This window comes from Pinus tabuliformis, chromosome 9 (genome assembly GCF_031772625.1).
Source record: "Pinus tabuliformis cultivar Carrire ecotype Pingquan chromosome 9, CPIR1, whole genome shotgun sequence".
Classification (NCBI taxonomy): Eukaryota; Viridiplantae; Streptophyta; class Pinopsida; order Pinales; family Pinaceae; genus Pinus; species Pinus tabuliformis.
In genome coordinates this window covers 1822300560-1822325663 of record NC_142307.1, presented here as the reverse complement: position 1 = coordinate 1822325663, position 25104 = coordinate 1822300560, and the positions used below count along the sequence as shown (strand labels likewise).

At 36.9% G+C, this 25104-nt stretch overlaps 1 protein-coding gene across 2 annotated transcripts; it reads left to right on the top strand.

Annotated features, from left to right (window-relative positions):
• The first annotated feature begins 5054 nt into the window (after positions 1-5054).
• Positions 5055-6235, top strand: LOC149156076 (uncharacterized). Of its 2 annotated transcripts, none has more exons than XR_016263155.1 (2): positions 5055-5865; positions 6003-6235. XR_016263155.1 is itself a non-coding variant. In XM_089441578.1 (2 exons), exon 1 carries the CDS (start codon positions 5122-5124, stop codon positions 5767-5769), a length of 648 nt encoding a protein of 215 aa, XP_089297704.1. In that variant the 5' UTR covers positions 5055-5121; the 3' UTR covers positions 5770-5774; positions 5941-6235. The 2 variants fall into 2 exon arrangements, 1 of the variants encoding a protein (XP_089297704.1); XM_089441578.1 differs by having other exon boundaries at positions 5055-5774; positions 5941-6235.
• Positions 6236-25104: the final 18869 nt, after the last annotated feature.

Genomic DNA, 25104 nt, shown 5'->3' with positions numbered 1-25104 from the left:
TCCTTCCATCTCCTACTCGCACCCCTCACTGGAATACATAGCTATGTCTTTCTTTCTTATAGAAATACTTCTCCAGCACTCTCACTACTCGTTTCTCCTCTACTGGGAAAATTTAACTATATGGACTAACAAGTCTGCTACTACCTATTACAACTGAAAATTTTAGATTTCCTCCTGAAAATTGGGAATTGGAATCCCTCTGAGAAAACTAGAAATCTCCTCTTATGTGTGCCTCTCTCTTCCCGCGGAGCGCAAATCTACAACCGCGACAGTTGTTGCAAATATTTTACACCCAAATCTAATAAATATGCTTTGAAAAATCATTGATCTACCCACTGGAACCCTCTTTCTAGAAAATTCACTACCTGTTGCTATAGATCTGAGGAAATTTGCACTTTTCCACCAATTAATATTTAGAAATCAAACTTTGCCTTTATTGTCAACACTTCTTGGCTGGACTATGCAGATCTAGAGAAAGAACTTTAGATCTACCACTGAAACTGTATGATCTCACTCCATCCAACCTCTGAGCTTCATATCTGATCAAACATGCTCTGAAACCATGTGAAAATTCCTTGAAGTGCAGCTACAGGAACTTGTTCTACTTATTGGTTAGGAGTTAATTATTATTTTCCTTATTAATATCAAATAAACCATGTCGTAATTTTTCGCAACAAAATAAATATGGTGCAGAAAAATAAACTAGAACGAAGAAAATTACGCACACAATTAACATAGTTATTTTGGACTAATGTCCCCAGAAAATCCCAAAGGGAAAATCAGTGCAACAGATGAGAGTTTATTTCATGATCCAACAGATGGTAAACTATTACAACTAGATGCACAAATCGCTATCCTTTGGAAATATACTGGAAAAATATCTAGGAGATATCTTCTCCCTCTACAAAATAAATCAGCCCTCTTCTAGCCTTCTCGCACTTCTCACTGGCAACTCAGTCTCTACTGGAGATGTGCATTATTGGCCTAGAATAACTCACACTTTTGTACAAATTGGCGCTTGGTGAGTTGTCTTGCCTTCCTCTGTCACTGGAAACTACTTTCACTACCTTATGAAACTAGATCCATGATCTTGTTTTTGATCTATGGCTCTTTCGACGACCCACACTAGGGTTACAGGAAACTCACACTACGTTTTGTGACCCTTTCTAAAAATGATTCTACCTCCTTCCTCTTTCTAATCTATCACTCGAGAAATAATAGAAAATAATTGTAATTCTCTTCATGTTTCTCCCTCACACTGATGCTCCTCCACTCGCTCAAATTCTTACCCTATTGAATCACTGTGTACTAGGAAATTCATAGTGCCTTTATAATCAGCTCTCCCGCTTGTGTCTCTCCTCATCCCATCGATTTTCTCTTATAATCTCTCATTGGAGCTTCAATGGCCATGATTATATCCTCATCAATGCTTAAGATCATCTTAGACTAGATCCATGTGAGTTTGTATATCATTCTCAATCATCCTCAATTAATTCTCATTAATTAATCAATTTTCCTAAGTTACACTTAGGAAATTTTTAATTATTGATCAATTAATTTAATTGAGGTGGTTCACAATCTTATCTCATGAAACCTTTTCTAGGTTTTTGATAAATCATGTTCCTTAGCCTCTTCGACAAAAATCGAGACTAGAACACTTCTCCGATGTTGTAAAAATAACACCAAGCATGTCCAACTCTTTCCTTTCTTTGTCTATAGTTCTATGTTTCAATTGTTTTCATGGACTAGGTTTTAATTTCATTCATAAACAAGATTTCAAATTTCATGTTTCTATGTTTTTTCATATATTTCATGTTTTTTCATATATGAATGTGATTTGGCTATTATTATAGTTTTGGGTGCACACTAACTTTCCTTCCGCAGAGGAAAACATTATCTTGTTTTATTTCTTATGTGTATTGTAGATAAGATAAGAGGGCATGGAGCGGGATATTCAAAATGAAGTAGGTTATATAAAAATTCCATAGGGTCTACATATTACACCAACATGAATGGATAAAGAAGTACATTCTTCTCATCCTCTTCTTTGATATCAATGATTGTTAATGCATTATATCTAGGGAGTTTACTTGGATGAATCAGACATTGTCTAGTCAATCTTGAGGAAATATTGGTGGATCAACAACTCCTTAACCTTTGAGTGAATTTGAATCCAACACTATCTTAATTAGTTAATAGATTTATTGTTTAATAGTTTCCTTAGATTCATTACTTCTATTCTCTATTTGGTACTTGATTCAATAGTGTGTTATAGGTATGCCCGCTTATATTGGTATTTTATGAATTTAATAGAAAATCATCATATGGCGTCTCTCACCTTATGGAAAAAGTGAAATACTGTGATTGGTGGATTTGATGACAACAATCCCTATAAATGTCAATTTAAGGGATAAAATCATATATTACTTAGTCAGTTGCTTTATATTTCTTGTTAGAGTAGTCTCTCATCCTGCACATACTATGTTTGCATTCCACAAGCCTATATCTCGTATTAATAATTTAATGTCAGAAAATTCATGTATATAAATATCCTAATAGTATATTGAATACGAATTTCCTCTGGGTAGTCATCTGGTGATACATCCATCTGAAATTATTTTGATTCTTTATATTTGTGACACTTGAAACATCAGTCATCATGATTATAACAAAGATAGAGGCATTGATGTTTTTCCATCTTTTCAAGAGATAACTTGTGGGTGTACACTATCTATAAGTTAGACAAATTAGGGGTAGTTTCCACATGGGGGTTAGCATGAGTAAATAATGGTCCCTTAGTTTCTCCATTGATGCCTATGTTATTTTATTTGGCTATGTGAGAAAATTCCAACCATGTTTATGGGTGCTATATCATGGCATGTGATTTAACTTCATCCTTCAAACCACTAGTGACGTATTATTTAAACAATATATCATATTGGCACTATGTTTGTATTGCAATTGCTCTAAGGTGTTAATATGTTCCATAATTATATCTTTTTGACATTCCTAATGGGGTGGCACACTCAAATTAGCATGAAGTACTTGGAAAAACTAGATCCCAAAAATGTAGCCTTTATAATCCTTCTCATACCATTTCCATCACTATCAATGTTCAATATCCAAATATAATACCCTAATGTTTAGTTTATGTAAGTAATTACTAATGCCATCTAGAGAAAAATATTGTTCCATTTGGGTAACCCAATTAAGGGATATGACCCATCAAAATATTTCATGTTAGCCTTTAGAAAAGAATTCCATGAATTGTGATCTTTAATGTGTGGGTGGTGATTATCATAAAATAGGCACGTAATTCAAGGGTAGTAAATTTCTCTTTCATTGGACCAATGATCTCCTACATTAAGCATCCAAGTAATGCTTTCAAGATGATTTCTTATTTTCTCATTCTTTCCTTTATCTATTTGAGTGTAGACTCAATATCAACCATCTTGTGTTTTAGTTGTAGGCAATCAACATGCTATCTCTTTGCTAGTCCTAAGGTAATGGGGCATATTATTGGGTCATTGGGGTTTCCATGTTATGAGCTTTGATCATGGGACCGCTAAATATTATTTGGAAGGATCGTACTCCACGTATCTCACTACAACAAATGGTGTGAGATGACTTTTCTTAAGTATACCCCAAATTATTGTATTATTAGGCACACCCAATGAGCATTATTTAATAGGTGAACCCCAAATCACTATATTAATGAACCCACACAAGAAGTGTTATATAGAAGATATATCTCCATAATTAACATGATTTAAGTAATCCTTTCAAATAGGTCTCGTGCAATAATGTCGATGGGACATAGAAGTTTTTCATTTTTTTTTTTACTAATCCTTTATAATTATTTCTCATGGTTGATTATAAGATGGACTTTTTTATATTAAAAAAATATTCAATACTATCCAATGCACCTTATCCAAAAAGGACAACCACATACAACAATTAACTAACTTATATATAGCGTAAGGAGGGAGGTTAGATTAAGACGAGAAATTAAAAGATGTTATTTAATTTATATATATTTTTTTAATTCTAAACTTGTTAAAACTTCTCATTTTAAAGATTTTTATTCCTAAAACTCAAAATATTAAGGACTAATCGGGACTCTTTGTTTTGGATTTCTCATCTAACTCGACTTCATTCCTGTAATTGAAATACAAACTAGAGTTATGCTACTTGCAACTCTCCATGTTGGATCTTTACAACTTCAAGCAAGTTTTTTGTATTTTAAGAGCTCTAGATTTATCTTTTGTATGAGAACTCGCTGCAACAAGCAGCAAATATAAATAAGCTTGATAACACCATGTAAACGCTTTCTTCAAAAAGAGCAAAAGTCCATGAAAGAAGTTTTCATTAGACTTTGGTTCTTGAAAAGTCTACTTGATAGGATAGAATAACGGAAAGAAAATGCGTTTTGTTATAGGTCCTTATCGAATCCATTTTTCGGCGCGCTCATAAATTTTGTAATAGTCCTTTATTCAGCATAACACATCGTGTCCACTTCTCTTTTGACTTACGCATTGAAAAAGCGCAAATATTTTGTCGACAAACGTCGGCCGCAGTAAAGGCTGACCTGTATACCGCACTGTCGAGGAAAAGTATGCTCCTTCCTTCCGCGTTATCCTTCGCTCCCTGACGTATCGTGAGGGAAGGATCCCCAGCATAAAATATAGTTAATAAAGAGAAAACGCTCATCATGAATTGCGCATCATGGACAATCGGGATAAATTATAAACGCAATCGGTTCATCCTCGAACCTGCAGAAATTTGATCAATATAAAGTTTACATATAATCATCTATGCGAAATAAAAAGTATCAAACTAATCCCTTCAGTTGTGAACACAAACCAGAAAACACTGGCGCCTACAATGTGTTGCAGAAGCTACACTGAAGGTGTTCCTTTCTAGACACTGATGGCCCACATCATACATGATTACCGGACCACTGGATATATTTTCAAACAACCATAATCGTTTCATCATCTCCACCACCTCCTTACCCTAATAGGCGGTTGTCTGGTCTATATAATCCCTAAACTCCTCTCTCCCTTCGCATACCATTCCTCTCCATTCAAATCGCTTGCATTTCCATTGGATTTCGTTGAGATGGCAGGAACTCTTCACCATCGTCCTCCTTTCCTGCTCCTCATCGTTTTCTCTATAATTTGCTCATATGCCTACTCTGATCCACATTCTCCATCTGCCAGGCCACCTTTGCAGCCCAATGACAAGCCTTTGCCAAGGCCTGATCCCTCTGTACCCCCACAGCCACACGCGAATCATTCTCCTTTCCCTGTTCAAAAACCTCCCCAAGATCACATGAAACCACCTACCTTTCCTCCACACCCTATCGATTTTCCCTACCCTCCGCCACTGATTTCCAAACCCCACCCTTCTCCTCCAGGGAAACCCCATTATCCCATTAGACCTCCACCCCGAATTGTACCACTAAATGGCCATGTCCACGTGATGCCACCGTCTGCTCCTCATGATCAGAACCCAAAGCCCACTCCAAACAAACATCAGCCACCTCCCACTCCTATGGATGAGCACAAACCACCTTCTCCTCTCAATCCCAAAATTCCCAGGCATCACAAGATGCAGATACCTACTCCGTTCAACCACCACACGAACAAGCCTATTCATGATGCAAGGCCTGTCCATCCGTCGCACGCTCCCAATGTCCACAAATCTCCACTCCCTCATGATCGCCACGGTGGCAGCTTTGCTGTGCCTCCTCCCAAACACCACTAATTAGCGTAAGTTCTCTTGGCTCCTCTACTTTTACATACCAAACACTTATGTCTCTCTCTTGCATGCAGTAAGATTCATGTCGTATGCAATATTCAGGTAACAATATTTGAATTTATAATTCAGTGGAAATCCTTTAAGTTAAATCATGTCATTTTGCTCATTGTATTGTAGGCTGGTGGCAGAGACGCAACGTTTATATTATAGAGAATAATATGGAGAGTACGCATGTGCAGGAGAGGCGGCTCGGAAACTACTAGCTAAGACAGATAGATATATTGCATAGACTGATCTTGTGATCCCTCTTGCTCTATGCTAAGATCAGATCACAGTGCAAGATCTGTTTTAGAAAACTATGATAAATATTTGTATAATTTGAATAGTTTAAATAGCATAAGTAATGGTTACTCCGTTGTTATCGTTCGGTTTTTAGTTTTATATAAATTGGCTTCTTAATTGGTCTTGTTCATCGATTTGTGGTAAATTATGTAGTAGTTTGATGTGACTTTCAGTTGATGTATATCTTTTATTGTGTGAAGCGTGACCGATTAAATTAGTATCAATAAAACCTGTGAGGGTTTATACTAATAACATTAAGACACGCAAGTTTATAAAGTGTGAAGGGCATTAATATAAAATTATTTTTATGATTTTATACCTGGAATAATAATAAATGAATAAGCAAAAGAGTTTATACTGAGAGCGTTAGCGTTAATACAATACATATAATTTGAGTTGTTCTTTTAAACGTTTTGTAATTTGTGGTCCACGCGTATTCTAGTGCTATTGTCAATTTTCTTCTTCCTCTTATTTCGGTGATGGTGGATGGTGCATATATTTTCAAAGGATTAATGTATATACTTTTGATGTCTAAGCAGAAACATACGTTTCCTCTTTTAAAATCATAGTTTTCAATCCCAAGAAAATAGATTATATATATAAAATAGTTAAACGATTTCAAATTTTCCTTATTTTATAAATAAAAAGCTCTTACTAGTGTCTAGTACCTAAAATAATACAATAATATCTTAAAGATAAATACAAATCAACAAATATCTCTTATTCCTTATTAATCTAAAATTAATGTTTATTTCATTGTTAAAATCAATGTTGATAATTATTTAATTTTTTTTTAAGAGAAGTTCAATTCAAGATAGTTATATTACGAAGTTTTATATAAAGTATAAGATTTAAGTTAAGGTTCAGATCCTCTAGATTACATCTAGAAATTATAATAATAATGACTAAAATCTACACTATATCACCTAAATAAAAACTCAACCTGATTAGGTGATATAAAACTCAACCTGATTATCAATTCCTCTAGTTATAAATATAAAAAATGACAATTATATAGATAATTTTTTTCATGTAACTAAATTATGACCCCTATTAAAAATCCCAATTCATTTAAACGAATAATTGAGTCTATCTATAATGATTAGAATTAGATGCCAACGTTACATGGATTTTGTTTGTGGCAAGTAAGTTTGGTTTTCTTTGTAGGATTATGTGTGTGGGACTATAACAGTTTCCGAGGGACAAACATGAACAAGCCTGATAACGCCATGTAAGCAACATTGCATGAAAGAACTTTAAGTAGATTTTGGTCGTCACTTGTTCTTGAAATCAAATCCATTTTTTCCGCGTGGTCATCAACATAACTTTTGCGAAATAAGATCGACCTAACACACCGTCCCCACTTCTGTTTGACTTGTGCATTAAAAAATCCAAAAAATATCGACATAACAAACCGTCCCCACTTCTGTTTGACTTGTGCATTAAAGAATCCAAATATTTTATCGACAAACTTCTGGTCGGTCGCCGTAAAAGTTATGGTAAAGTGAGGAAAGGAGAAGCAGAATGTCCCCACCACCTGGCACCAAGTACGGTTAATAAATAGAATATGTCATCAATTACTCAAAGTAATCCCTTCTGTTGTGAACAGGAACCTGAAAAACGAGCGCCTACAACGTTCCTTTCTTTAGACTGACGGCCCACATGATACATGATCCCCGGACCCATGGATTATATTTTCAAACGATCATCATCATCTCATCATCTACACCGCCTCCCTACTCTCATGGTCGCTTGTGCCCTCTATGTAAACCCTCAACTTAACTCTCCCTTCCAATGCCATTCCTTTCCATTCAAATCTCTTGCATATCAATTAGATTTCGTTGAGATGACAGGGACTCTTCACCATCGTCCTCCTTTCGTGTTCCTCATTTTTTTATTTATAATTCGCTCATATGTCTACTCCGGGCCACATTCTGCGTCTGCTAGGCCGCCTTTCCATCACAATGATAAGCCTTTGCCGAGGCGTTAACCCTCGGTACCCCACAGCCACGAGAGAACCATTCTACTTTCCCTGTTCATAAATGTCCCCAAGATCACATGAAGCCACCTACATTTCCCCACCCTCCACCACTGGTTTCCAAACCCCAACCTTCTCCTCCAGGGAAACCCCATTATCACATTAGACCTCAACCCCGAGTTGTACCACTAAATCCCCATGTCCACATGATTTCGCCCTCTACTCCTCATGATCAGAACCCAAAGGCCACTCCAAACAAACATCAGTCACCTCCCACTTCTATTGATGAGCACGGAACATCTTCTCCTCTCAATACCAAAATTCCCAGACCTCAAAAGATGCAGGTACCTACTCCATTCAACCACCACACCAACAAGCCCATTCATGATGCAAGGCCTACCCATCTCTCACGCTCTCACCATCTCCACAAATCTTCACTCCCTTATGGTCGCTGTGGTGGCAGCTACGCGTTGCGTCCTCCCAAACACCACTAATTGGCGTAAGTTCTCTTGGCTCCTCTACTTCCACATACCAAACACTCGCGCATTCTGTAACGTTCATGTCGCATGCAATATTTTTAATTTATAATCTGTAGAAATCCTTTCATGTTAAATCCTTTCGTCTTGTTTACCGTATTGTAATTGGCGACAGAGGCGTAACGTCTATACAGTATAGAATTATATGGAGAGTACTTATGTGCACGAGATTTGGGTCGGGCTCTACTAGCTCAGATGTATAGATATATTGAATAGACAACTCTTGTCATGCCTCTTGCGCTATTAGATACCTCTAAACTCTGAAATATTTATATGATTCGGATGGTTTAAATATCATTAGTTAGGGTCGTCACGTTGTTATAGTTGGTTTTTTCGTTTAATATAAATCGATATACGACCGCTTTATTGTATTTTCTTAATTGGTTGTTTATCGATTTGTGGCAAATTATATGGGACTTTAACGTTCCTTTGAGTTGCTGTAAATCTTTTATGAAGTTAAACGAAAACCTCTGAGGGGTTAATAACCGTAACACCTGCAATTATATAAAGTTGAAGTTAAACGAAAACCTGTTAGGGGTTAATAACCTGAAAACCTGCAAGTATATAAAGTGTGAAAGGCATTTATTCAAATGAATATTATGAAAATTTATACCTGGAATAATAATAAATGAATGTTCTAAAGCGCTTATACTCAGAGCCTTAGTGTTAATAGAAGCCAGTATTATAATTTATAAGCTGATCGTTTTTAATGTTTTGTAATTTGTAGCATACACGTATTCTTATGTTAAGGTAATTTTACTTCCTCCACTTATTTATATAATTTATAAGCTAATCGTTTTTAACGTTTTGTAATTTGTAGTATACACGTATTCTTATGTTAAGGTAATTTTACTTCTCCCAATTCTTTATATAATTTATAACCTAATCGTTTTTAACGTTTTGTAATTTGTAGTATACACGTATTCTTATGTTAAGGTCATTTTACTTCTTCCACTTATTTATATAATTTATAATCTAATGGTTTTTAACGTTTTGTAATTTGTAGTATACACATATTCTTATGTTGAGGTCATTTTACTTTTTCCACTTATTTATGTGATGGTGCATTTATCGTTATAGGATTTTTGTATATATCTGAGATGGTTAAGCGGAAACATACTTTAATGTGTTGGAGTGCTGAAGTATGTTTATAGATGTAGGTTTAAAGATTTTGAAATATAAGTGTTATATAAATATATGTTTACTTATTATGTTGTTATTAAAGATATTGAATGAAAAAATATAACTTGATATATTTTCTTCAATTTTAGACAAATTGCTTTTATATATGGTGAAAGAGGTCCGATAAAAAAGTTAAATAAGGTCATCGTTATCGTGGATATCAAAGTGTTAGAAGATTAACCTTTTGTGATTTTTATAGATAATTTGTTAAATTTTATGTCTATGTATAATTTAGATTTTAAAAGTGACCTAGTTTGTAAAAATGTTCAAGTGTGAATGATTAATTTTAAATTAAAAACAAACTCAAATCAAGCTTGAAGGATATTAAAGAAATTGCAATTAAAGAAATATAGAAGATTAAGAAGAGAAGAAAATAAGAACGACATCCAATTGTTAACAAAGTTTGTCTAGTGTGGACTACATCTCTGGGTCCTACCTCCAAGGGCGTGGCCTCTTTTATTATTCACATGTTAAACATTAACATGCTTTGTTACATCACTTAGTTTTCAATCTGCTACAAGGAACCTACAACATTGTTGCTCAGGTAGTGGTGTTTGTAAACCACTATACATTTTTTTTGTTGCCAAAAATGAGGTTCAAAAACAACCTATCTACAAAATTGCACCCAAAAAAATGAATTAAGCCTTCAAAACCTACAACAAAAATTAACTCCTCCACTACCAGGAAGTGATATCAAATACCACCAAAATTCCTCTTTGGTTGCTACAAAATTTGAGCTCAAAGTCCTCTAGTTTTACAAAGTTATAAAGTCATAAAAATGGGCTCAAAAGCTATCAGCTCTCTCAAATATTCAAATTGGACTATTGTGGCATGGTGGTAAACATTTTAATATATAAAACATTTGTGACGAACAACCTAAGGTCAAACCCCCCCGTGGTTGTCATCATGTGCCTTCCCGTGAATAGACTTTACAATAACAATAAAATAATCTTATCGTTCTCTTTATCAAAAACATATATTGTGGTTATTGGCCATATAATGTCATAGTCCATATAAAATTTGACATGGTGTCCTGTCAACATTCGTTTGTTGGCATCGGTTTTGAGAGGCCCTAAGACCAGTCATTTTTATACAATCATTGTAACAATTTTTACCTTGGTGGCATTTCTTGTTTACGTTGGTGTAAGCTGTAGGGTTCAACCCCCGTTGACTCCACTTTTGGGCCAATAAAAACAACCAACGATTCAAATAATATTTTATCATTCCATCATTACAACCAACCCCGTGACCTAACACCCAAGTTGTTTTCCAACCTCCGCCAAGACTGGGGTTTGATTCGTTGGTCTACACTTGACGTAACTAGACTTGGGACTTTCTTTGGTCAACCAGAGGTTGCAACGCGGTGATATATGAGTCGTCCACGTGATCACCACTTGTGTGCCACATTTACTTTCTCATTCGACTACATGTCGACACCACAATATATCTACAATGTTAGCATTACCACATCATTTTCCAACTAGGTTGCCACTTGTGCCTTCCACATTAGTTACCAGTTGTGTCACGTGTCATTCTTAGGCTTAGCCACATGTTGACCATGTCAACACCACATCATACCACCTGTTCTCTAATAATCCTACCATGTCAACTTTATATGAATGCCATATTAACTCCATACTACCACATGTTCATTTGTAGGACTGCTATGTGGCACCTCTACTAGCAGTTTTGCATGTTCCGAATAAACTTCAAAATGCGATAACCTTCACATATGAATTATGTTTTCACTTGTTCAAGTTGTTTTAGAATCGTCTCATCAAGCTCTTCAACATGGAGCTACTTCCAACAGGTTTTGATCACTTTGAATTGTGAGGCTTTTTTAGATCCTCCCAGATCATTTCTCCCCACTAGGAGGCTTTTGGACCTCCAAAATGTTTTTACTTAAACACCAGGTGTAGGGATTGCCTCCCCACTAGTGCAATATCTATCCACCCTACTCTATGCACTTGAATCGTCACAATAAATTGCCCTATGGTTATTAATTGTAGGTCATATTTCACGTGATGAGCTGGGATGATGCACGCAATTCCGTCCTTGAAAAGGAGATACCCTTTTTTCCTTCCTGAATAAGATCACTTTCTTATCCAACGAGTATGGAATCTGAAGCATGATTCCACAAATAACCAATGGAAACACATGTAGTTCAACTTCATCCACAATTTTAGATGTGATAACAAACCTAGGTTTACATTTTTCAATTACTTACAACCTAACATTCTTACATACCCATCTAAGAGGATAAGGTTTTGGATGTGTTGTTTCCAATTTTAGCTTCTTTACAATTGCCTCAGATATTAGATTGGGTTGAGAACCAATGTCAAACAAGGTATCAACTTTTGTATGTTTGGTTATCACCCTTGTATGGAAAAGTTCATTTCTCTTTCCTGTAGAAATAGAAGGCAAAATAGAAAAAATAGAATAAACATGTGAAGAAGATATACCTTTCAACCCCATCACCATCATTTGTCTCTCATGGATGGATTCTAATCCTAGATCATGCTAAAAAAAATTGCCACCTTCTTATTACCCTTCTTGTCTAGGAACCACTTCATTCTGACCTATGGATGTAACTGCAAAGAAAGATCATGATCATGCCCCTCTCTTTTGCAATGGGAACATAAATTTTTTCATCACCATTCTTCACAAAAGTTTTTCTCTTTGGATTCTCCCTTTCTTGGCCTTTTTCTTCATTCCATTAAATGGCTTCCACAAAGACTCCAGCACCCTATTTACCTGCTTTGGTGTAGGTCATTTACCACATACCTCATCTAGGTTAGATGGTTTTAATAAGGAAATGGTATTGTGGATATAACAATGGAAACTACCAATGTATTTAAGGAGAGTTTCTTATGTATTTAGTGGAATGTTTAAATCCAAGACCTTTTTCCTAAAATCCTCAATAACTTTTTGGACAAACTGGCCTTTATGCTTCTAAAGAGTTTACCATTCTATAATTTCATTTTGGTTATGTGCCAAAGGATACAATTTCTTTCTCAAGGCCGAAGTAAAGTTAAACCACGAGGAAATAACTTTAACTTCTCGAAGTTTATTTTCCCACAATATTAGCTCAATACCTTCCAATTGAAGAGAGGCTAATTGATTTTTTACCTCATATTCAATGATTTTCTACACATGGTAAATGATACTTCCATTTATCAAATCCAATTGTCAAGTTTTTCAACATTTTTTTCGCCATCTTAGATTGGCAAGTTGAATTTGATGTCCAAATTTGAAAATGAATTCTTTGAAGCAACTTTGCCATGAGGAGATGGAGGAGGAGAATGAGTACAATGAGGACTTTAAGGAGGTGGAGAAGAAGGAGGAGCCTTTTTCAAATTACCACAATGTCCTTTGTATTAAACTTTCTTTGATGAGATTTATCTTATTATCTAGATCTATATTTTCATTTCAGAGCATATCACTCAATATTCCATATCAATTAGTGGAATAAGGGTAGAGTGCATACAAATTATCTAAGTAGAGAAGAACCGCCACATTATCCCACATTGATTGTTTATCAAACAAAGTTAGAGCTTGAGGAGATCACAAGCTATTGAAACTCAGGCGTTTGCAACAATAGGAAGATATAATACCTCGTCAAATGGGAGAATGATCCGTAAGATAATGGATAGGAAACACAAGGGTCCTTGTTGAGATGGGAGAAGGAGATGAAATCTTACACGAGCAAGTGTCATTTGGCAGCTCCATGGTTGTCGAGGAGGACAAAAGCTCAGGTTCCAAGAGGATGTTAGGCCCTCAGGAACTAAGGAATGCCCTCATCTCATCCATGCACCAAGGTGCACTCGTAGAAGCCCTAGTGCGATGAGGTGACTTAGGTGACATCGTCATTACAAGAAATGTGATGAACATATATAAGGAAATACAATGTTTTACATGAAGGCATCGAAAAACTAAGTGATACAAGAGCATCAACCCTAGGAAGTCTTTTTTTAAGACCCAAAGGGGGTCATGTGAATTCCAAAGGGAATTTTCTTTTTCCCTCAAATGTAATTTTGTATAAAAGTATAAATAGAGAGCTTTAATATAAAGGCAAGTGTCTTTTTTCTAGAAGAGCAAGGAGCAATTGCATCATTAAGATATTTTGGTGACTTGGTCTAATGGCCAAATGGGAATTTCGTAAATACAACATGTGTTTAACTGAGGTGTTATTTAGTCTTCGACAGATGTCCAAATAGATTTATTTGGTTAGGATATTTCCTAGCCTATGGAAAATTATAAAAGAAATATACATGTAAATTAGAAGGTGGGGTCTGATCTGGTTCAAATTTTGAGATAATTTTTTGTGAGATGCTGCTGCAAGAGATGCAGCAAGAGGTCAAGATGTTGTTTAGAAGGAGAATGAGAGCACTAAACATTTGTATAAAGAGATGACCCCCTATATGTATTATTATTGTTATAAAATAGAATTTAAAATTTATGTGTGTCCTGGTGTGAAGAGAATTGTGTTCTCAAGTGTCTGAATTGTATTTTTTGAGAATCACATACTCCTTAAATAAGAAACATTATTTATTTCTCTAAATATTGATGTTATTCTAAGTTGATGCATGTATACCTATACAAAAAGGAGCAAGTGCCTCCATGTCCAATTGACTAGTGTGTATGGAAATTTCTAACACAAATATGTGTGTGTGAATTAATGAGCTCAAGGGATTGGATGAATAAGAAAGATTCGAGAGATTAAACCATAATTTAGAGGAAAATTAGTTCATGTTATAGAGTATAAAATCGAAGTACTACAACTCTGTGTAAAGGGAAGAAGGAAAGGTTTGAAGCATGAGAAAGATTTCTCAGGAAAGTCGGTGGTGTAGTAGGAAAAGTTGTCAAAGAATCAGTAAGGGGTGTGAGAGAATAGAAGGATTATGGAGTCATGTGAATCAAGGAGTACAATATTGAGTGCATCAGATCCCGAGGACAACACTTCATCGTTTTGAAGAAAATTCTTATGAAATCCCGTTAAACTAGTGAAGGTGGAGAGAAAATTAGCTAAGTCGGGTCGAAGTTCAAGTTGGGACGAATAAAGTTGGAGCACCATGGAGTTATAATATGGATCCGATGTAGATTACCTCGACCATGCTGAAATCCCGAGCCTAATCGGTGGCAGGACCTACTCGGGCCTGCCGTGGTGAAAGGAAAGTGAATTCCTCAAAACTTGATGACTTCTACCCTCAAGTCACGACCCGACCCTCGACCTACTAAGGTAAGGCCAATGATAAATGTTTATTTTAAATTGGTTATAGTCTTATAATGAAGGGGTTCCAATTTAATTCAATGAAGAGGTAAACGAGACGAGAACCCATCTAATTGGGAATCATGCCACCATTTTGTGAAGAAATTGTTGACCTAGGTTGTCATTGATGTCAATATGGCAATATTCTAGATACTAGATGATGATATGAAGCCAAGGGGAAGTAGAGCAGATCCATGAAGAAACAGGAGCAAGGCCATCAGGAAAGCCAAGCCATGAGTAAGACTCTGTTATCAGAGAAGGTCATTGAAAGACATTGCAAAGCCAAAGAAAGACGTTGGAGCAAGAGGAGCCACATCGGAGGAGCATTGCACATAATACATGCCCAAGAACAACCGAGAGGAAGAAGTCAATAAAAGAGGAGTTAACATGCCAGAGGAAGCAAAACAGAGCGATCGAAGCTACAGGAGGAGCCATATATATATGTCATATATATATATATACCAAAGAAGAACATATCAGAGGAGCAAACCGAGCTATTTGAGGAGCTAGAGGAAGTAAACAAAGCCATAAGAGGAGCAAAACAGAGCCATCAGAGGAAGCAAACAAAGCTATCGGAGCAATGAATGCCAAAGAATACACCATCGGGAGTTATCAGGAGCAATATAGTGTATATGCATGCAAATACACTATGGGAGAAAAGTATGGCAAAGAATGCCAAAGAATACACTATTGGGAGCTATCGGGAGCAATATAGTGTATATGCATGCAAATACACTATTGGAGGCACAAACACACATATATAGGCTGAGTACACTATCGGAGGTGCAAACACATATATATAGGCTATATACACTATTGGAGGCAGAAAAACTTATATATATGCAAATACACTATCGGAGGCGGAAAAGAGCCAATATTTAGGAATACACTATCGGACTGGAGAAATATGTATCGCCCCAAACCCCTGATAGCGATATATAGGTGCGGACTCGACGAAACATATATGTTCAGGTGTATAAATAGGTGAAGTCTGCCAAAGTGTTCTGAAGCATGGTTTTAAGTGTATTTCAGATTTTCGGGCTCTAAGCCTTGGCACGTTAAAACTTGCGAAATTTGCAACATATATACATATATATTATACAATTGCGAGAAAGCATGTGGACCCTCTGAGATGCTGCAATATGACTTAATTTTATATTGCATCTGCCCTATCGGTACTCGCATATCGCAATACCCAAAGGGCTGTCACTCCTACAAGCATCGATTGCGATGAATGTTCTGGAAATGATGCAGCAAGGTAGTTTGGTCTATTGTTATGCCACATCTAACATATCGCAAGTGCATAAGGCCTTACTGCTTCAAAAGTGCCGATTGCTATATATGCCATGGACCCAACTTATCGGCCATCGGCAATGTTATGGGCCCAACTTATATAGGACTGCGATAATTTGTGACTGCCGATTGTGATTACACTGCAGACCCGATGCAGGTGTAATAAATTTGAAGTCCGCCTTTAACGTTTTGGCTAGTTGTTTTTCATATATTCCTGTGTATTTGAATATTTGTATTGCAGGGGGTTTGAAGGCCAAAATGCATAGGAAACGCTCCTAATAGTTCAGGAGGGCTGAACGAAAGTCGATTGCGATTGGGACGTGGCATGTGGGTCCATTATGATTGGTACAGTCTCTCCATTAACATTAAATTTCCGTGTATGAATGTTATTAAAAGAAAAAAAGGGCTCTCTTTGATATTGGTTTATAAGCATCATTTCCTTTGTAATACGGTCTGCTCTTCTGTATTAATGTGTCCGTGAAGCAGTGGCTAATCCGAATAGGCAGAGGAAACTACAACGACCAAGGAGGGAAGCCAAAGGATCAAGCGAGGCAGAGGAAACTACAACGACCGAGGAGGAAGCCAAAGAGCGAGTGGAAAGAGGAAACCGATGGTTAGAGAAATCAGGAAGATACAAAAACAGAGAACAAGCAAAGTTGAATGTTGTTGAAAAAGCTAGAGGAAACAGTGGCAGCTGTAGGGTTCAACAGAATAGAAAAGGGGAGAAGGACCAACAGGACAATAGGCATTTGAAGGGTGAGCTTCTAAACTAATCGTGTTATCCTTTGAACGAAATAATCAAGTATACATTGCAGTCTGAAGAATAATTCTGTGATGTAATGAATAAATTTTTTATCTAACATTGTTTGAAGGGAGAAGTAGCTTATAAAGAAGCAGTCATGCTGAAGCATTTATTGTGACAACTAGAACAGATGATTGAACAGAAAGTTGGTTCTTATGCAGACCTTAGTGTAGCAAATAGTAGACTCACTAAAGCTATGTGGAGACATTATCACAGGTCATGACGGCTATTGGAAACTCAGTGTGGATAGTATGAAGAGTTGTAAAGACTCCTTCATAAAAAGACTGGCTGCCATTGATATTGTAGCATGGAAACTACAGTGAAGCTGTAAACAAACAGAACTCTGTAAAGAAGCGTTCTGAGAGCAGAACATTACTATCAAACATGCCTTGAAAAGATTGGGTCAGAACCCTTGGGGTCAGTGCCTCATAAGTAAGAAGGATTGGAGTCCTTGGTGTTGATGCCTTAGAAGTAAGAAGGATTGGAGTCCTTGGGATTGGTGCCTCAGAAATAGGAAGGATTGGTGTCCTTAGGACTGGTGTCTCAGGAACTAGAAGGATTGAAGTCCTTGGGAGTTGGTGCTCCTATGTCCAAGAGTATTGCCTTGGTGAAGCAGAGTTGGAGCTCTGGAGGTTGGAACCTCACAAAAGTCCAAGTTGGTGCTTGTCAACTGATTGCAACCATTTATATATTGTCTCTATTTTATTGCAAACATTATATTAATAAAAGAATTGATAATTGTTGTTCATCTTGTGTTCTGAATGTTAATGTTTTAACTGGTAAAATAATAGTTGAAAAAGAAATACTCATTCACCCCCCCTCTTAGTATTTCCAACAACTGGTATCAGAGCCAATACCTTCATTCAAAGCCTAATAGCTTGAAGGTTGATCTTTATAACACAAATGGCGAATTCAAGGAAGAATGTCTCCAATCCTCCTAAGGATGTGTCTCCCTCTACCACTAAAATAGAAGACAATAAATTTGAGGAGGCTCCATGATTCAATGGGAACTTTAATATATGGGAAGCTAGAATGAGGAATTTCCTACAGACTCAAGGCATTGAAATATGGAAATTAGTGATTGATGATAGTAGGATGGATGGAGAATCCAAGGAGTACAATGCAAAAGCAATGAAGGAAATCTTGAATGGACTACCTGATTCTATAAAGAACAATCTAGGAAAATATTCATCAACAAAGGGTATATGGGAAAAACATCATGACCTTCACTCAAAAGGAGCATTAACCATGACCATCAGTTAAGAAGATGATCGAAATCAAGAAGGAAATCTAGAACCCGTCATAGAAGCTGAAAATGAGAATGATGACATCAAGGCTAAAGAAGACCTAGAAGATGAAGAGAATGAAAAATATTTTGTAGAAGATCTCCTCGCTCAACTTATGGTTTCCATGGAAGAGATTAACAATTTGAAAAAGGAAAATGAGGAACTTCAGAAGATAGCACTAGCTGGTGACCAAGATCAAACAAGGGATAAAGTTGACCTTGTCAATCTTCAAGTACAAGAAAGGGATGAAGAGCTTGCCAAGCTTAAGAAGGAATTTCATCAGAGAAAAAGAAAGCATCATGACGAAGTCATATCCATGACAAATCAATTGGATAAAGAAAAGAAATGGGAAGATACCTTATCAAGTCAACTTGAGCAAAGGCACAAGAGCTTGAACAAACTTGAAGAAGAGATTGGTCAGTATAAGGTAGAGATCTCCTCTCTCAAATATGAACTACAAGAAGCAAGGAAACAAGCACAAGGAGCTGAGAAGATAATAGAAGCATTGGAAGTCATAGAAGGACAAGTTGATGAAGAAGGAAAGGAAAGAAACACCATGATATGTCAACTAAAAGCAAAGGATGAAGAAATCTTCAAAATGAAGTCAGATATCATCTCCCTTAAAATAGAAGTAGATGAAGCTACTCGTATCAAGGAAGACATTGAGAAACAACTTTCTAAGAAGAATAATGAGTGTGAAAGATTAGAAGAAGAGATTGTTTTCCTCACAAAAAAGGTTGAAGGGGTGAACAAAACCTTGAAGAGCTCTTAGGCCTTGGATGACATGCTCAGCTATCAAAGATGTCCATTTGATAAATTAGGTCTTGGGTATGCTGGTGAATCCTCAAACAAGAATGATAATGCTTCAAAGAAAACGGATGTGAAGAAGCCAGAAATAAATGATGATGCTTTTAGTTCCAACAAAGGAAATGAGAAACATCAAGGCTACAATGGAAGAAATCCTACTCCAAGAAGAAATGTAGATGATGTCAAAGATGCAAGAGGCAATGGTTATCATCAAAAGATCTCAAGGTAGAAAGGCTTCATAAGTACATCAAGGAAATCTCCATCTCCCAGGTACCAAAGTTCATTTTTTGGTTATTGTTATTCTTGTAAAAACTTTGGTAACATGGAAAAAGATTGTAAAGCATATCATAAAGATAGATGTTATGATCCCCAACCATCTCATAAAGATAGATATTATGGTCCCCAACAATCTCCAAGAAACAATTTTGCAGGAAGAAATCATGAATTCTTATTCATGAACACTGTAGAATGCTTCAAGTGTCATAACATTGGTCATATGGCACATGATTGTAACTTAACTTGGGCTCTTATACAGACTAGAACCATGCAAAAGAAGAAGTTGCACAAGTATGGAGAAGGAAGCAAATACAATTGAACTCTCCAGCCAACAACACATGTCATTGGCCTGAATTTTGACAATCTAAGCATTTGATGGGAAGACTCTGCCAAAAGAGATGATGCATATAGTTAGGGGGAGCCTGTGATTCTTGATCATTATTGCAGAAGCTATTAGTGAAAGGGTCCTTATAAAATCCTTGCTGAGCTATATTAACAATCATTCTTTGATAAAGATAATTTCTCAGGAATATTCCATGGAAGAAAAAGATGTTGTAACCATTCTTTGGGCTATTGTTGAAGACTCTTTCCACTTAATCACTAAGTAGTATCTGGAGCAACAGAGAAGGTCATCTAATACTAGAGAAATAGGGCAAATAACTATGGTGCTGATATTACAAATGTTAAATGTCTTGACTCAGGGATTTAATGTGAGAACAGGTAAATTATGGACACAAATAGAGGCAACCTTAAAACAAATAGATACATCTAGAATGGAGTTTGAAGTAAGAGTAGCTGACAGCATATAACAAAACTGAAGCATTGCATGAAGATGCAAATCAACAAATGTATTTAAAAGACAATCACAGACTAGATATCTAAATCTGCTAGTGGAAATAACTTGCAGAGATATGTACAAGAACACAAGGAAAATATGGCTCATAGAAAGGAGAATGTTGTGCAGTCAAATATAACTTATGTTAATACTGGTCACTTAGAAAATATAGCAACAATTCTTGGTATGAGATCGTATTCACATTCAATAGCTAACTGGTGAGTTTGCAACACTGGTAGCGGTTTTTGGGCGGACACAAGGCTGTAAGTGGTATTTAGGGTTGATCACTTGACACCATTCATTGACTAACACATGTAAGGAGAAGGAAAGAGGAAACTGCCTTATCGAGTAGGTAATCTGCGTGCATATAACTCACGCGATATCATTGTCGAGGATTGGATCAAATACAGTTTTGATCTATGGTGCAGGATCACTGAGTAGCTTTGTTGGTTGGGTTTAATATCAATCGTCGGATGGGATGGTAGGATCTACAGCGGAGGATTCATCCAGAAAAAGGTAAGCATTGATAAATGCACCAAGGCTATGGTAAAGCAGAAAATGCAAGTTCCTGTGTGTTTGGGTATATTTCCATTATACAAGGGTTACAATAGAATTAAAGGGAAAATTGTTGGATGCGATATAGTATTAAGCTATGTAGCAACATTGAGGCACAACCTCTCACCATTTCATCCAAATGAAATGATGTTGAACAATGGATGGAAGTGACTTAAGAGAAGCATAAAAACATAAAGGAACTTGGATCTAAAGAAAGATAACAAGAAAGAAAATTTCAATGGCATTCTCTCTTGATTCAGATTATGAAGGCCTCTCAATTCTGACTGTGGAGACAACAATAAGGATTGAAGCATAAAAAATTGGACTTGGACACTTGGTGTATGGCTATTTGCAAATTGATTGAAAGCATTGAATTAGAGAATATTTAAGCATTGTTGAAGCCATGATAAAATAGTTCTGAGACATGAAGAGGGAATAATGTGCTATCTGATGATAAAGCATTAATCCTTCTATATTGAATAAAAAGAAGAGAACTATGACAAGGGGAGTCACAGAGCCATGAAGATCTACCATTCACGAAGAACATAAGTAGTTCAATAGGGGGAGTCCTAGAGCACTCCTTTTCCATTGATGTCAAAGCGGGAGAGAAGAAGAATATTGCCATCAATAACAAAGGGGGAGATTGTTGACCTAGGTTTTCATTGATGTCAATATGGCAATATTCTAGATACTAGATGATGATATGAAGCCAAGGGGAAGCAGAGCAGATCCATGAAGAAACAAGAGCAAGGCTATCAGGAATTCCAAGCCATGAGTAAGAGTCTGTTATCAGAGAAGGTCATTGAAAGACATTGGAGCAAGAGGAGCCACATCGGAGGAGCATTGCATGTAATACATGCGCAAGAGGAATCAAGAGGAAGAATTCATCAAAAGAGGAGTTAACATGCTACAGGAAGCAAAATAGAGCGATCAGAGCTACAAGAGGAGCCATATATATAAGTCATATATATATTCCAAAGAAGAACATATCAGAGGAGAAAACTGAGCTATTTGAGGAGCCAGAGGAAGCAAACAGAGCCATCAGAGGAGCAAAACACAGCCACTGGAGGAAGCAAACAGAGTTGTTGGAGTAATGAATGCCAAAGAATACACTATCGGGAGCTAATGGTTGCAATATAGTGTATATGCATGCAAATAAACTATCGGAGCAAAGTATGGCAAAGAATGCCAAAGAAAACACTATCGGGAGCTATGGGGAGCAATATAGTGTATATGCATGCAAATACACTATCGGAGGTGAAAACACACATATATAGGCCAAATACACTATCAGAGGTGCAAACACATATATATAGGCTATATACACTATCGGAGGCAGAAAAACTTATATATATTTAGGTACACTATCAGAGGTGGAAAAGAGCAAATATTTAGGAATACACTATGGGAGTGGAGAAATATGTATCACCCCAAACCCCCGACAATGATATATATGTGCAGACCTGAAAAAACATATATGTTAGAGTGTATAAACAGGTGAAGTCTGCCAAAGTGTTTTGAAGCATTCTTTTCAGTGTATTTCAGATTTTCGGGCTCTAAGCCTTGGCACATTAAAACTTGCGAAATTTGCAACATATATACATATATATTATATAATTGCAATAAAGCATGTAGACCGACTGAGACACTGCAATACGACTTAATGTTATATTGCATCTACCCTATCGGTACTCACATATCACAATACCCAAAGGGCTGTCAATCCTGCAAGCACCGATTGTGATGAATGTTGCAGACTCGATGCAACAACGCAGTTTGGTTTATTGTTATGTCACATCTGACATATCGCAAGTGCTTAAGGCCTTGCCACTTCAAAAGTGCCAATTGCGATATATGCTGCGGACCCGATGGTCTGATTGTAACACAACTCAATATTATATCGCGTCCAGAAGGGCCATCGGCCATCGGCGATGTTATGGGCCCAACTTATACAGGACCGCGATAAGCTATGACTACCAATTGCGATTACACTATGGACCCAATGTAGGTATAGATGCAGGTGTAATAAATTTGAAGTTCACCTTTAACGTTTCAGCCGGTTGTTTTTCATATATTCCTGTGTATTTGAATATTTTTATTGCACGGGGTTTGAAGGCCAAAATGCATAAGAAACACTCTTGATAGTTTAGGAGGCCTGAACGAAAGCCGATTGCGATTGCGATTGGGATGTGGCACATGGGTTCGTCCTAATTGTTACAGTCTCTCCATTAACAGTAAAGTTCTATGTATGAACGCTATTAAAATAAAAAAAGGGCTCTCTCTGATATTGGTTTATAAGCATCATTTCCTTTGTAATACAGTCTTCCCTTCTGTATTAACGTGTCTGTGAAGCAGTGGCTAATTTGAATAGTTAGAGGAAACTACAGCGACCTAGGAGGGAAGCCGAAGGATGAAGCCAGGCAGAGGAAACTACAGCGACCGAGGAGGAAGCCAAAGAGCCAACAGAAAGAGGAAACCAACAGTCAGAGGCATCAGGAATATACAAAAATAGAGAACAAGCAAAGCTGAATGTTGTTGAAAAAGCTAGAGGAAACAGAGGCAGCTGTAGGGTCCAGCAGAATAGAAAAGGGCCGAATGATCAATAGGAGAGGAGGCATTTGAAGGGTGAGCTTCTCAACTAATCGTGTTACCCTATGAAAGAATTAATTAGGTGTACATTGCAGTCTAAAGAATAATTCTGTGATGTAATGAATAATGTTTTTATCTAACATTTTTGGAGGGGAGAAGTAGCCTGCAGAGAAGCAGTCATGCTGAAGCATTTATTGTGAAAACTAGAACAAATGCTTGAACAGAAAGTCGGTTCTTATGCAAAGCTTAGTGCATCTAATAGTAGAATCACTAAAACTGTGTGCAGACATTATTAGAGGTCATGAAGGCTATCGGAGACTCAATGTGGACAGTATGAAGAGTTGTAAAGACTCCTTCATAAGAAGACTGGTTGTCATTGATATTGTAGCATGGAAACTACAGTGAAGTTGTAAATAGATAGAACTCAATAAAGAAGAGTTCTGAGAGCAGAAAATTACTATCAAACATGCCTTGACAAGATTGGATGGGAGTCCTTGGGGTTAGTGCCTCAAAAGTAAGAAGGATTGGAGTCCTTGGGATTGGTGCCTCAGAAATAGCAAGGATTGGTGTCCTTGGGACTAGTGTCTCAGGAACTGGAAGGATTGATGTCCTTGGGAGTTGGTGCTCCTAAGTCCAAGATTGTTGCCTTGGTGAAGCAGAGTTGGAGCTCTAGAGGTTGGAGCCTCACAAAAGTCCAGGTTGGTGCTTTGCAACTGATTGCAACGATTTATATATTGTATCTATTTTATTGCAAAGTTTATATTAGTAAAAACATTAATACTTGTTGTTCATCTTGTGTTCTGAATTTAAATGTTTTACCTAGTAAAATAATAGTTGAAAAAGAAATATTGATTCACCCCCCCTCTCAGTATTTCCAACAGAAATCATGGAGGCTTGATGCTTATGACAACCAAAGGGAGAGACGAGAAGAAAAAGTCCAAAATAGCACTTTTGCTACGCCAAAGTGGTGTCACGACCTATAAAATTTCTCTATGAATAGGAAACATAGAGAAAGGGTATGAGATTTACGGAGGCAAAAGTCTAGAGAGATTGCTTGAGAAGTTGAGGTAGGTTATTTTGAGAAGAAAAGAGAGAGGCACAATGAAACTTGAAGAAGATTTGAGAACCTCAAAAAGAGAGAGGGGAAAACTGAGAAGGAAAAACTCGGCAAGTGACCATGACCTAAGCGATTCAAGGACTAGAAAGGGGAACTTCTCAAAGAGAGGAAGGACATAGTTAGAGGAGGAGAGGACATAGAAGGACCAAAACACCACAGAGATGAAAAATATCTCGGAAGGAGTAGAGCTGGAGGAGGAAGAGGAAATCCATGCACAGTGTAAAGATGGAGGATATAGTGAAATTTTTGTCAAGTGGAGGAACCCTAGCATGTAACTGGTCATTGATTTTATTTGAAATTTGGGAATAAAGATGACAATTGTAGGAAAATTAGGTCCCAATGGCATAGCTACATGAAAAAAGAGCTATAGAGAACCAATAGAGTTCTCAAAGGAAGTGGCAGAGGACATGTGCAACAAGAAAATATTTAGTGGAAGAATAAACCCGGTTGTGGTTGAAGAGCGCAGGGGGTAGA